General features: G+C 44.1%; 1 protein-coding gene across 1 annotated transcript; it reads left to right on the forward strand.

Annotated features, from left to right (window-relative positions):
- Positions 1-20: 20 nt before the first annotated feature.
- Positions 21-12,635, forward strand: LOC311144096 (60 kDa heat shock protein, mitochondrial). Its single transcript, XM_084180064.1, has 10 exons — positions 21-233; positions 2,109-2,284; positions 2,571-2,906; positions 3,104-3,293; positions 3,491-3,659; positions 4,461-4,560; positions 7,788-8,033; positions 8,297-8,471; positions 8,834-9,012; positions 11,255-12,635. Exons 2-10 carry the CDS (start codon positions 2,111-2,113, stop codon positions 11,414-11,416), a joined length of 1,731 nt encoding a protein of 576 aa, XP_084036190.1. The 5' UTR covers positions 21-233; positions 2,109-2,110; the 3' UTR covers positions 11,417-12,635.
- The last annotated feature ends 2,123 nt before the right edge of the window (positions 12,636-14,758 follow it).

Below are 14,758 nucleotides of genomic sequence, written 5' to 3' on the forward strand. Positions count from 1 at the left end.
GCACAATCATTTGATTCATTATGGTTTTGATGTAAAAAGTCCAATTTCAGCAAACATATGTATTTCTCTCCCTATGCATGTTTAGGGGCAGACCGGTAGATTGCCCGGGTGCAAAACCATGTGCATTGCTGCCTGTCTTTGAAGCTCGATTACACAACCGCAGCCTATTCTTTTCCACATTATACCATCCTGTCTCCTTCAGACAAGCAAATCGTGTCATCATCAAACAACAAGTAAGTACTGTTATGTCTTCATAACATTTTATAGAGCTTGATGCGCAGAAATCTAAACAGCATATTGTCTATATGCTTTTGCTAGCTGAACATATTTTCAAGCCTGTCATGGTTCTCCAACAAGGACATTGAAATAAGTAGCTATCTATGCTAACGTTAGCTAGCTAGCCTAACTAGGATTAGCTAACGTTAGCTAGCCTAACTAGGATTAGGAATAAAACTTGACATAATTACCAGACACGTAATTATGGCAATTTTAACTTGGCTGTCTGTTTCTCCAATACTTTTTCATTAGTCATATCTATTTGATAGTTAAGTTGAATTGATATTTTGATGGTAGTTATGTGCATAATTGTTTTCACGGTCATGTTGATTGTCATGTGCTCTGTGCTTGATTGAAGAATGACAGAGCCCAATTGGTAACATTTACTCATGTCATGGCATGCTGTACCTACAAGAGGTTTGATCGCATCACAATTTATTCCAAAATATTGTTAAATTGATTTTAACATTATTTTTTTCACTTAATTTGCATTTGTCAGATATTGAAATCTGTAAAGCCAAAATTAGAGGCGTGAGCAATTAACCCAGTCCATTCTTGTCCAAACTCGAGCTGGGGTAGCGTCTACTCGGGCTGGTGTAGGCTGCAGTAGAAATGTTTGCATTTTCAATTCACAAATAATGCTTTCGTTTGTCTTTGCATCTTTACTACATGTTCAATTCATTCAGTAGCTAGTTCATTCATTTGGGGAAAGCATTAAACGTTACTGTGAACGCGCCATATGATGTGCGATTTTGACCTTATGCCACATGACCTGAACACACGTGGGGAGAATCAGGAAAAGAGCGGTGCGATACATTAATCAGTAACGATTTAGCAAATCTCAACAAACTCATCAGATAAAACATTAATTTGTAATCAGAGATAAACAACCAAGTGCAATAGCCCTCATGTCGGACATGGAATTAGGCTGCTACTTGAGAATTATGCAGAATGCAGTGTCCATAGAGATTAAATATAATTCCTAATTATATGGCTGTCTCGTCCTCGGCCCTTGGTTTAGGTTATGTGGAATAAGACATTCTGCCAAATCATGCACATGTAGACTAACTCTTATGACAGCCTACAGATTCCCACCTTTTGACATGTTCCTTTTGATACCTTTACATTTTAGTCATTTAGCAGACGCTCTTATCCAGAGCGATTTACAGTTAGTACCTGCTAAATAAGTTTGGAATTTGTGGCTTGGTCTTTCTGCAAGACCTCAAACCTTCATTTGCATGTGTTCGCTCTGTGTTATGTAAATGGTTGTCCTTGAGATTTTCGGGGGTATTTCATCATAGGTATCACTTCATTCATTGATTCTTCCCTTACAACTCTTTCTGTACCAGGAGCAGCCACTAGGGTGTACTGTATAGCTTGCCATTGTCACATCCAGACATTGTCCATATGTGGCACTGGACCAGGGGAGGGGGAGAAGGTGTCTTGGGAATGATCCGGAAGGTTCATGTGTTACAGGCCAAACAAGTAGTTTGCTACTTTTAGCTATTACCAACACATTTAAGTGTATATATGCCCTGACTTGCCTAGTTAAATATATTAAAATGAAGAAGGTCCTGACAGCTGTTGACACAATGCATGCTATTTGAGTGGACTACGACAGAGTAATACAAAAAAGGGGGTCGTTGTCCCACTGGCTATCCTAAGTTGAATGCACCAATTTGTAAGTCGCTCTGGATAAGAGCGTCTGCTAAATGGCGTAAATGTAAATACAGTCGGTGCATTGGATGATCTGTGAATTAATTATTGGAATTGGGAAGGTGCATTTTGGCCCCTAACTAATTTCACTTTTCCTTTCTCTTTCCCCCCTTCAGAGATGCTGCGTCTACCCACAGTGATGAGACAGATGAGGCCAGTCAGCAGAGCCCTGGCCCCCCACCTCACCCGGGCCTACGCCAAGGACGTCAAGTTTGGAGCCGATGCTCGGGCCATGATGCTGAAGGGAGTGGATCTGCTGGCTGATGCTGTCGCCGTCACCATGGGACCCAAGGTAGGAGAGGAAGGAGTTACTATGACCACAGGTTCTGGTATTGTGGTGCCAAATAAAATAAACAATTCTGTACGATTTTTAAATTTCACCCTGATTTCATGGAATGTATGAAACTGCTATGTAAAACCAATCCATTAGTGTTCCACTTTTCATTTGAATCTAATTTCCACCCGAAGAACCCTGTGCACCACAGTGTCTTGTTCCAGGTGCTGTTTCTGGCAGGAACAACTGAACACCAGTGTTACAAGTGTTTTGAGCTGTACCCTTTCCCCCTCCCTTCCTGCAGGGTCGCACAGTCATCATCGAGCAGAGCTGGGGCAGCCCCAAGGTGACCAAGGACGGCGTCACTGTAGCCAAAGCCATCGACCTGAAGTGCAAGTACCAGAACATTGGTGCCAAGCTGGTCCAGGACGTGGCCAACAACACGAATGAGGAAGCAGGAGATGGCACCACCACCGCCACCGTGCTGGCCAGAGCTATTGCCAAGGAGGGCTTTGACAGCATCAGTAAAGGAGCTAACCCTGTGGAGATCCGCCGTGGTGTCATGCTGGCTGTGGAGACCGTCATCAATGAGCTGAAGAGGATGTCCAAGCCAGTCACCACCCCTGAGGAGATTGCCCAGGTAACCAATTCTGTTAAGAATATTGATTGATCAAATAAGTCAATATTCTTATAAATTCATATCTATTCAATTGATGCAAATCATTCTTGATTTATGAGACAGATGCAATATCTATATGTATATTCTACTTTATATATTAAGAGAACCTTTTTGATGGTGAATGTAACGTTTTCAATGCTTTCTGTTCTGTCTGCTAGGTGGCCACCATCTCTGCTAATGGAGACGTGGAGATCGGCACCATCATCTCCAACGCCATGAAGAAAGTGGGCCGCAAGGGAGTCATCACTGTCAAGGATGGCAAAACCCTTTATGATGAGCTTGAGATCATTGAGGGGCTGAAGTTCGACCGCGGATACATCTCCCCTTACTTCATCAACACAGCCAAAGGTAAGGTCCCCTGTCTGCCATGACCCTACCACCAAGCCCATCTTCTGCAATTTTGGGGCTTTAAGATTAAAAGGAACTCCAGCACACTGGTGATCTTGACGCTCTACAGATTTAATGGGTTTTTATGATCTTGATGCTCCACATTTGGCCATTTTGGAGCTTTTACATGAACCCTCTCCCTCATCTCTGCCCCTCAGGCCAGAAGTGTGAGTTCCAGGATGCCTATGTGTTGCTGAGCGAGAAGAAAATCTCCACTGTCCAGAGCATCGTCCCTGCCCTGGAATTGGCCAACCAGCACCGCAAACCTCTGGTCATCGTGGCTGAGGATGTGGATGGAGAGGCCCTCAGCACCCTGGTCCTCAACAGGTCAGTTCCCTGTGCCTTTAGCACCCTGTGTCTCAGAGTAGCAGTTCTGATCTGGGATCAGTTTGGGCTTTTTTTGTAATTCATCTTGTTCTGGAGGCAGCTCTGCAGAGTGGTCACTAGCTGGCACAGCCACAGTCATAAAATCTTATTTTAAATCTAACCTTATCCACATTGCTAACCCTAATGCCTGACCTTAAATTAAGATTTTTGTTTTCATGAATTATTACAATATAGCCAATTTTCACTTTGCAGCTGGCCTATCTAAGGGGAGATCGCTCAGTTCTGCCTCCAGGACAAGACTCAAGACAATAAACGTCAACCTGCAAATTCATCACGAACCCTCTTATTAATCAGAACACAACTTGAGTGAGATAAAAAATAGGATACAAGGAGTTTTACTATGACTTCAGCAGTGCACGGCCAGACAAACCAAATCTCGGGCACTGGGAAGGAACATTTTTAAAGGGCCAACTTTTGGCATCGGATACATCTTTGCAGTTTAAGCTAATTTCCTGCAATACTACACATTTTGCCATGAGGCTGATAATTTTGCAGTTTTAAAGCTTAAATTACAGTGAATTCATGCAAACACATTTTGGGGGAATACAAGATGTATTGAATTGAAAAATGTATAATTGGTGGAGTACTCTGGTTACCAGTATCCCTGTAGGCCTCCCAGTCCCATGTTGCCCAGGGTTAAGAAATTGTATAGATTCACAATATTTTATTACACACTCTAAACGTATTCCGCGGATCCCACTTTGAGAGCCTGTGTTATATTAACCACCACTCTTTCTTTAGGCTGAAGGTGGGACTGCAGGTGGTGGCAGTCAAGGCCCCAGGCTTTGGAGACAACAGGAAGGCCCAGCTGCATGACATGGCCGTCGCCACCGGGGGCACTGTAAGATTACTTTTACAATAGAACCACCCCATGGTTACATTAGTCTATCATTACTGTAAGAAAACTTTTACACCAACCACCCCATACTTGCATCAGTCCATTTCGATTTGAGAAAACAAATTGTAAAGCAGGATGTTACAGTGCAGTTCTGTCATTCCCCCTTCCACACAGAAACATGTCTCCTACTATCCTTGTCTGACTGCATGCCAGGCAGGGACGCCTGGTCTGACACTTCTACACTGGCATGATTTGTCAATTAATAGAGTTTGTGTAGTCTTGCTTATCCCATGGTTGAGGCTTTAACTTGGCCCTGTTCTAATATTGGACAGCACTGCAACTTATCCTGCTTTACAATTTGTTTTCTGCAGGTGAACTTAAATCCGTTCTACTTAATTTCTACCAGCATGTTAAATGTGCAACCAGTGGGGAAAATAACTCTAGACCACCTTTACTCCACACACAGAGACGCGTACAAAGCTCTCCATCACCCTCCATTTGGCAAATCTGACCACAACTCTATCCTCCTGATTCCTGCTTTATAAGCAAAAACTAAAGCAGGAAGCACCAGTGACTCGGTTAATAAGGAAGTTGTCAGATGACGCAGATGCTAAGCTACAGGACTGTTTTGCTAGCACAGACTGGACTATGTTCTGGGATTCTTCCGAATAACATTTGAGGAGTATACCACATCAGTCACTGGCTTCATCAATAAGTGTATAGTGGATGTCGTCCCCACAGTGACGTACATACACTACCGTTCAAAAGTTTGGGGTCACTTAGAAATGTCCTTGTTTTTGAAAGAAAAGCAATTTTTTTTGTCCATTAAAATAACATCAAATTGATCCGATATACAGTGTAGACATTGTTAATGTTGTAAATGGCTATTGTAGCTGGAAACGGCTGATTTTTAATGGAATATCTACATAGGCGTACAGAGGCCCATTATCAGCAACCATCAGTCCTGTGTTCCAATGGCACGTTTTGTTTGCTAATCCAAGTTTATCATTTTAAAAGGCTAATTGATCATTAGAAAACCCTTTTGCAATCATGTTAGCACAGCTGAAAACTGTTGTGCTGATTTAAAGAAGCAATAAAACTGGCCTTCTTGAGACTAGTTGAGGATCTGGAGCATCAGCAATTGTGGGTTCGATTACAGGCTCAAAATGGCCAGAAACAAATAACTTTCTTCTGAAACTTGTCAGTCTATTCTTGTTCTGAGAAATGAAGGCTATTCCATGCGAGAAATTGCCAAGAAACTGAAGATCTTGTACAATGCTGTGTACTACTCCCTTCACAGAACAGCGCAAACTGGCTCTAACCAGGATAGAAAGAGGAGTGGGAGGCCCCGGTGCACAACTGAGCAAGAGGACAAATACATTAGTGTCTAGTTTGAGAAACAGGCGCCTCACAGGTCCTCAACTGGCAGCTTCATTAAATAGTACTCGCAAAACACCAGTCTCAACGTCAACAGTGAAGATGCTGACCTTCTTGGCAGAGTTGCAAAGAAAAAGCCATATCTCAGACTGCCCATCTTAATCTTTTATTTTTATTGGCCAGTCTGAGATATGGCTTTTTCTTTGTACATACTCCAACCAGAAGCCATGGATTACAGGCAACATCCGCACTGAGCTAAAGGGTAGAGCTGCCGCTTTCAAGGAGCGGGACTCTAACCCGGATGCTTATGCTCCTGTAAGTCGCTCTGGTTAAGAGCGTCTGCTAAATGACTAAAATGTAAAATGTAAAAATGTTATAAGAAATCCCGCTATGCCCTCCGAACCATCAAACAGGCAAATAGTCAATACAGGACTAAGATTACCAGGACGTGTACTCCGAGCATGCGCTGACCAACTGGCAAATGTCTTCACTGACATTTTCAACATGTCCCTGACTGAGTCTGTAATACCAACATGTTTCAAGCAGACCACCATAGTCCCTGTGCCCAAGAACACTAAAATAAGCTGCCTAAATGACTACCGACCCGTAGCACTCACGTCTGTAGCCATTAAGTGCTTTGAAAGGCTGTTCATGGCTCACATCAACACCATTATCCCAGAAACCCTACACCTACTACAATTTGCATACCGCCCCAACAGATCCACAGATGATGCGATCTCTATTGCACTCCACACTGCCCTTCCCATCTGGACAAGAGGAACATCTACATGAGAATGCTATTGATTGACTACAGCTCAGCACCATAGTGCCCTCAAAGCTCATCAATAAGATAAGGACCCTGGGACTAAACACCTCCCTCTGCAACTGGATCCTGGACTTCCTGACGGGCTGCCCCCAGGTGGTAAGTGTAGGTAACAACACATCTGCCACGCTGATCCTCAACACAGGGGCCCTCAGGGGTGCGTGCTCAGTCCCCTACTGTACTCCCTGTTCACCCATGACTGCATGGCCAGGCACGACTCCAACACCATCATTAACTTTGCCAACAACACAACAGTGGTAGGCCTGATCACCAACAGCCTATAGGGAGGAGGTCAGAGACCTGGCCGTGTAGTGCCAGGATAACAACCTCTCCCTCAACATGATCAAGACAAAGGAGATGATTGTGGACTACAGGGGAAAAAAGAGGACTGAGCACGCCCCCATTCTCATCGACAGGGCTGTAGTGGAACAGGTTGAGAGCTTCAAGTTCCTTGGTGTCCACATCACCAACGAACTATCATGGTCCAAACACACCAAGACAGTCGTGAAGAGGGCACGACAAAGCCTATTCCCCCTCAGGAGACTGAAAAGATTTGGCATGGGTCCTCAGATCCTCAAAGTTCTACAGCTGCACCATCGAGAGCATCCTGACTGGTTGCATCACCGCCTGGTATGGCAACTGCTCGCCCCCCCCCACCCTCGCTTTTACGCTGCTGCTACTCTGTTTATTATCTATGCACAGTCACTTTAACTCTACCCACATGTACATATTACCTCGACTAACCGGTGCCCCCGCACATTGACTCTGTACCGGTAACCCCTGTATATAGCCTCCCTGCTGCTCTTTAATTATTTGCTTTTTTTCTTAACTGCATTGTTGGTTAAGGGCTTGTAAGTAAGCATTTCACTGTTGTATTCGGCGCATGTGACGAATTAAAATTTGATTTGAAAGTGCACCGTCCATGCCACTCTTGAAAGATGGGTGCCATTTTTAAATGTTCAATTAGGACCAATGTATACCAGTTCAAATCCTGCCATTTACTGACATCCCTCTTCCTTCTCTTCCTTAGGTGTTTGGTGATGAGGCGGTGGGCATTGCCCTGGAGGACATCCAGGCCCATGACTTTGGCAAGGTTGGCGAGGTGTCCGTCACCAAGGACGACACCATGCTGCTGAAGGGGAAGGGAGACACTGCGGCCATCGAGAAGCGCCAGGCAGAGATCGTTGAGCAGCTGGAGAACACCACTAGCGACTACGAGAAGGAGAAGCTCAACGAGAGGCTGGCCAAGCTGTCTGACGGAGTGGCTGTGCTCAAGGTCAGTCACAGGGCAGGGGTCAAGGGGGAGTGGGTCAGAGGGGAAGGGGTCAGCAGCTGCATGGAGGGGGACATATGATCGTAGAGGGAAATTGATTTGATTACTTTTTGTCCTTTTAATGTCCCTGAATATTGTCCAGTTTTAGTCTAGGCAAATGAAATTAGGTAGGATGAGTTAAAATTAGGAGATTCCTACTCTAAGACAAGATTTACAGTTGCCATGCATGGCAGAGAAAGCGAGTGTCGCTGACTGTTCTGTTCCAGGTAGGAGGAACGAGTGATGTGGAGGTGAACGAGAAGAAGGACCGTGTGAACGACGCCCTGAATGCCACCAGGGCCGCTGTGGAGGAGGGCATCGTGCCCGGGGGTGGCTGTGCCCTGCTACGCTCCATCCCTGCTCTGGATGCACTCGTGCCCATTAACACTGACCAGAAGATTGGTAAGTAGAGTTCCTACTCTGGATCTTTTTGAATTTTTTTATTTCATTTAACCTTTATTTAACTAGGCAAGTCAGTTAAGAACAAATTATTATTTACAATGACGGCCTACACTGGACGTCTGCTAAATGACAAAAATAAAAATAGAACCGGGGGTCTGTAGTGACGCCTCAAGCACTGAGATGCAGTGCCTTAGACCTCTGCGCCACTCGGGAGCCCATCTTAACCTAACATGCCAATAGGTTTTAATTTGGGCTGTAAAGTTGGACACATGGGAGTGGTGGGATATGTAAAAATGTATTTCAAACTTCTGGTCATAAGTATTGTAGCTTAAATTGGTGTATCACTTCCTCTGTCTCCATAGGAATTGACATCATTAGACGAGCCCTGCGTGTGCCAGCCATGACCATTGCGAAGAACGCAGGTGTGGAGGGCTCTCTAGTGGTAGAGAAGATCCTTCAGGCCGCGGGGGAGATTGGATACGATGCCATGGAGGGAGAGTACGTCAACATGGTAGAGAAGGGCATCATCGACCCCACCAAGGTATGGATGCTTCAGCTCGGCACTACACTGTCGTTTCACTATCGTTCACCCAGCACACAAAATATAAAGACAGGTTCATTTTTAGTGATTGGAAATGTACAGCAGTAATGTTTGCAAAAGTTATTTGAATTCATACAAGATTGTATTGGATACAAGCACTCATTGTGCAAATGTGTCTGTTTTTAAGAAACACTTGGAGACTAAATGTACAGTGAGGGAAAAAAGTATTTGATCCCCTGCTGATTTTGTACGTTTGCCCACTGACAATGAAATGATCAGTCTATAATTTTAATGGTAGGTTTATTTGAACAGTGAGAGACAGAATAACAACAACAAAATCCAGAAAAACACGTTTCAAAAATGTTATAAATTGATTTGCATTTTAATTAGGGAAATAAGTATTTGACCCCCTCTCAATCAGAAAGATTTCTGGCTCCCAGGTGTCTTTTATACAGGTAATGAGCTGAGATCAGGAGCACACTCTTAAAGGGAGTGCCCCTAATCTCAGCTTGTTACCTGTATAAAATACACCTGTCCACAGAAGCAATCAATCAATCAGATTCCAAACTCTCCACCATGGCCAAGACCAAAGAGCTCTCCAAGGATGTCAGGGACAAGATTGTAGACCTACAAGGCTGGAATGGGCTACAAGGCCATCGCCAAGCAGCTTGGTGAGAAGGTGACAACAGTTGGTGAGATTATTCGCAAATGGAAGAAACACAAAATAACTATCAATCTCCCTCGGCCTGGGGCTCCATGCAAGATCTCACCTCGTGGAGTTGCAATGATCATGAGAACGGTGAGGAATCAGCCCAGAACTACACGGGAGGATCTTGTCAATGATCTCAAGGCAGCTGGGACCATAGTCACCAAGAAAACAATTGGTAACACACTACGCCGTGAAGGACTGAAATCCTGCAACGCCCGCAAAGTCCCCCTGCTCAAGAAAGCACATATACAGGCCCGTCTGAAGTTTGCCAATGAACATCTGAATGATTCAGAGGAGTGGGTGAAATTGTTGTGGTCAGATGAGACCAAAATCGAGCTCTTTGCCATCAACTCAACTCGCCGTGTTTGGAGGAGGAGGAATACTGCCTATGACCCCAAGAACACCATCCCCACTGTCAAACATGGAGGTGGAAACATTATGCTTTGGGGTGTTTTTCTGCTAAGGGGACAGGACAACTTTACCGCATCAAAGGGACGATGGACGGGGCCATGTACCGTCAAATCTTGGGTGAGAACCTCCTTCCCTCAGCCAGGGCATTGAAAATGGGTCGTGGGTAGGTATTCCAGCATGACAATGACCCAAAACACACGGCCAAGGCAACAAAGGCATGGCTCAAAAAGAAGCACATTAAGGTCCTGGAGTGGCCTAGCCAGTCTCCAGACCTTAATCCCATAGAAAATCTGTGGAGGGAGCTGAAGGTTCGAGTTGCCAAACGTCAGCCTCGAAACCTTAATGACTTGGAGAAGATCTGCAAAGAGGAGTGGGACAAAATCCCTCCTGAGATGTGTGCAAACCTGGTGGCCAACTACAAGAAACGTCTGACCTCTGTGATTGCCAACAAGGGTTTTGCCACCAAGTACTAAGTCATGTTTTGCAGAGGGGTCAAATACTTATTTCCCTCATTAAAATGCAAATCAATTTATAACATTTTTTACATGCATTTTTCTGGATTTTTTTGTTGTTATTCTGTCTCTCACTGTTCAAATAAACCTACCATTAAAATTATAGACTGATCATGTCTTTGTCAGTGGGCAAACTTACAAAATCAGCAGGGGATCAAATACTTTTTTCCCTCACTGTAGTTTACATGTTGTCAAATCTAAGCCAACGCTTTGTTTTGCCCCATAGTTGCACACGCGTCTGTTGTTGCTAAGCAACCAACCCATCTATAAAAAAAACAATCTACTCACATTATGGTGTATGCCAGGGTTCTTCAATTCCGGTCCTGGAGGGCCGAAACACTTCTGTTTTTTATTTCTACCTGGCAGTTAATTGCACTCACCTGGTGTCCCAGGTCTGAATTAGCCCCTGATTAGAAGGAGAGGATGAAAAACAGAGATGTCTTGGCCCTCCAGGACCGGAATTGAAGAACCCTGGTGTATGCTTTGGCTAGACTGACATGGCATATACAGAAGTTGGCTGATAGTGGTATCACAGGTTCTCTGCTGATTTTGCTCCCTTTGCCAGAGAATGTCTGTACAACAATGACTGAGTGTCTGTCTCCCCCTACAGGTGGTAAGGACTGCACTAATGGATGCTGCAGGTGTTGCTTCTCTGCTCTCCACCGCCGAGTGTGTGGTCACAGAGCTGCCCAAGGATGAGAAGGAGGGTGGCATGCCAGGGGGCATGGGAGGTATGGGAGGCATGGGAGGCATGGGCGGTGGCATGTTCTAAGGCTCACCTCAAAGTGCTGTTTAGACTTAATGGCAGCGTGGGGCTAGGGGGCAAATTGTCCCTCCAACCCCCAGACCTGCCCAAACAGACTGGCCATGAGTTTGTTGGAGCTGCAAATGGATAAACCCTACTACTTCTGCTGATTGTCTCCCCTCCACCCACTCTGTAAAACCGGACCAGCCTCGCCTGTCCTCGCCCAGCCTTACTCCGTCCCTCTACCCACACCTGACTGAGGCTCTGACAGACCTCCCCTCCTCTGTTTACCTCAAACATAGCAGTCTCATCATCCATCCTCAACATGGAAAATAGTATTGAATATAGTGCAATGTTCACTGTCAATTAGGAAAATGCTCACCAGTGAGAATAATGCAATGCTGTTATTGATATCAAATGGATGTAATGAAGCCTGTTTGTGTGCACTACTGTAACCTGAAGTTCAAAAGATAAGGCTGATAGAAAATGGTAAAACACAGTATAGATGTAACACTATTGATTTATAGAGGAGGGGGGAGGGGGTTGCTGGAACAGTCAGTCTATTTTTGCTTTAACTTTGTTAATTTCAGTTGTCCTTTAAAAAAAGTGTTTTGTCCTGTTTCACCCACAATGTTGGAAGGAACCATAACCTTTTCAATTTAGTTAATTAGAAACAATTCTTGCTGAGCATGAGCATTTTCTTAGTGTCTGACCTGATTTTAATACTCATTATATAACTTTGGAACTGAAAGATGAATTCATATCAGAATTCGATACACCTTTTACTAAGAAACATGACTTTATGATTGGGTAAGAGTGCCTCGTTTACTAGTAATTTAGCGGAGGGGACAGCTTAATGTGCATTAAAATCAACTAAATGTGTTTCTGGCAGAGGGAGGGGGCAGTTTGCAGAGGTTGACTGGGTGGGTAGGTAGGTATGTGTGTCAGACTAGTTGCAGCAGTTTGGGCCAGTGAAGGTCTCCGCCACAAGTTTTAATGTGAAACCCATTTGTGTCCTTATGACCTGATTTGTACTTCCTGTTCATGACATTTAGCATACATTTTATTTGCTGTGTGTTTAATAGGAGCATAAACTACCGTGCGTGCAAGCAAGTGTTAAGCTGTGCTACTCTACTTTTTTTTCCCCCCCAGTATGTTATTTCTTTTCAAACAACCTTGATCATTCGACATGTTTTGTACAATGTAGACCGATTTTTATTTAATAAAATCAAATGTTCTGAAGGAACTAGTGTATTGTGCTTTTTTGATGACCTAAGATACCCCTTCAGAATATCTGCCAAATATATACTGAACTAGAATTGACAAATACATTTGAGGTTCATTAATTACATTATCCATTACTCACTACCAGGTTCCAAACTGCCTCTGGACGCAACATCAGCACAAGAACTGTTCGTCGGGAGCTTCATGAAATGGGTTTCCATGGCCGAGCAGCCACACGCAAGCCTAAAATCACCATGCGCCATGCTAAGTTTCGGCTAGAGTGGTGTAAAACTCGCCGCCATTGGACTCTGGAGCAGTGGAAAAGCGTTCTCTGGAGTGATGAATCACGCTTCACCATCTGGCAGTCCGACGGATGAATCTGGGTTTGGCAGGAGAACGTTACCTGCCCCAATGCATAGTGCCAACTGTAAAGTTTGGTGGAGGAATAATGGTCTGGGGCTGTTTTTCATAGTTCGGGTTAGGCCCCTTAGTTCCAGTGAAGGGAAATATTAATGCTACAGCATACAATGGCATTCTAGATGATTCTGTGCTTCCAACTTTGTGGCAACAGTTTGGGGAAGGCCCTTTCCTGTTTCAGAATGACAATGCCCCCGTGCACAAAGCGAGGTCCATACAGAAATTGTTTGTCGAGATCGGTGTGGAAGAACTTGACTGGCTTGCACAGAGCCCTGACCTCAACCTCATCGAACGCTGACTACGAGCCAGGCCTAATTGCCCAACCTCACTAATGATCGTGGCTGAATGGAAGCAAGTCCCCACAGCAATGTTAACATCTAGTGGAAAGCCTTCCCAGAAGAGTGGAGGCTGTTATAGCAGCAAAGCATACACCAACTCCATGTGGTGTATGTAGCAAATATTTTTATAACTAACCCAAGGTAGACCACAGCCTGTCGTTTCCAATGGGAGCAAATTAATCCTAGTGGGCAGAACAAGCTAGGACGTGGGCAGAGCCAAGCATGAGCTAGCGAGAGCTTATTGGTGCGTTCTAGCAAGTATTTGCATATTTCCGTTCGAGAACGTCTACTCTGTGAAGTGCACGTGTGCTTTGGCGAAGTGTAAAGTCTACAAAACGAAGTCCACTCTGTTCGTAACAGATTGTAGTTTTGGAAACAGAAAACTGTACTGAGATCAAATGTTTAATCGATGAGAAAATTAGAACTTCAGCCAAAATCCATCTCGCGCCATCTTCTCCCACTGCCGGCCACTGGGCTTGGCATTTATACATCTGCTTAAATATCTGTCTAATTGTTGGTATAATTAATTGTTCTGTGTATGTAGTATTGAAAAATGTCACACCAGATTATCTGTTTTAGAGGGTCAGCCCTCAAGAGCAGACAGATTTATTCACCTTGTCAGCTCAGGCATTCGAACCGCTAGGCTACCTGACACCTGTACTAGGATAGTATTAGTATCTTACCTCAAGGCAAGGGCCATATGGCCCTAGTCAGGCAACTCAAAATACACCCGTCTATGGTATTTTGTTATATGATTTCTGCCCTTGGTTTAGGACAATTGGTTCATATTGTGTTTGTGGTTCTGTATGTCCAGCAGGAGTCATAACTCCCATAAAATGTAAGTTCTATTTTTACCTCACATGACTCCATCTTTTGTCCAATGGTCAGCCATTGTGAAGTTCGTACATCAGTCAAAATCAACCAGATGTTAACTAACATTGGGCTTGTTTGACATTGCAGGTGAATCAAGACTGACTGAGCTACAAATCGCCTTTGTGGGGATCTATTTTCTTATAACTAGATGTGATGCCTAGCTTAGAAAGAATACATTAATGATTAAACATAATAGGTTTGTGCTGTACTGATATAGATTGTTTAACATAAGCTGTGATTAATGTGAGGAACCGTTAGGGGGTAGGCTGAGACAGACTTGACTCACACACTGGCTCTTTGTTAAACTGCTCAAGGACATGTGTACTGCTACAATGAAGAAGAACAAACTACAGTGGGGAAAAAAGTATTTAGTCAGCCACCAATTGTGCAAGTTCTCCCACTTAAAAAGATGAGAGAGGCCTGTAATTTTCATCATAGGTACACGTCAACTATGACAGACAAAATGAGAAGAAAAAAAATCCAGAAAATCACATTGTAGGATTTTTAATGAATTTAT

The sequence above is a fragment of the Coregonus lavaretus genome (assembly GCF_964263955.1).
Source record: "Coregonus lavaretus genome assembly, chromosome: 16".
In the NCBI taxonomy this organism is placed as follows: domain Eukaryota; kingdom Metazoa; phylum Chordata; class Actinopteri; order Salmoniformes; family Salmonidae; genus Coregonus; species Coregonus lavaretus.

Excerpts from the sequence above, each read along its gene's own strand:
- LOC311144096 (XM_084180064.1), top strand. The coding sequence starts at position 2,111 with ATGCTGCGTCTACCCACAGTGATGAGACAGATGAGGCCAGTCAGCAGA. Across the intron at positions 2,285-2,570 it reads CCGTCACCATGGGACCCAAG|GGTCGCACAGTCATCATCGA; the intron begins GTAGGAGAGGAA and ends CCCTTCCTGCAG. Across the intron at positions 8,472-8,833 it reads TAACACTGACCAGAAGATTG|GAATTGACATCATTAGACGA; the intron begins GTAAGTAGAGTT and ends CTGTCTCCATAG.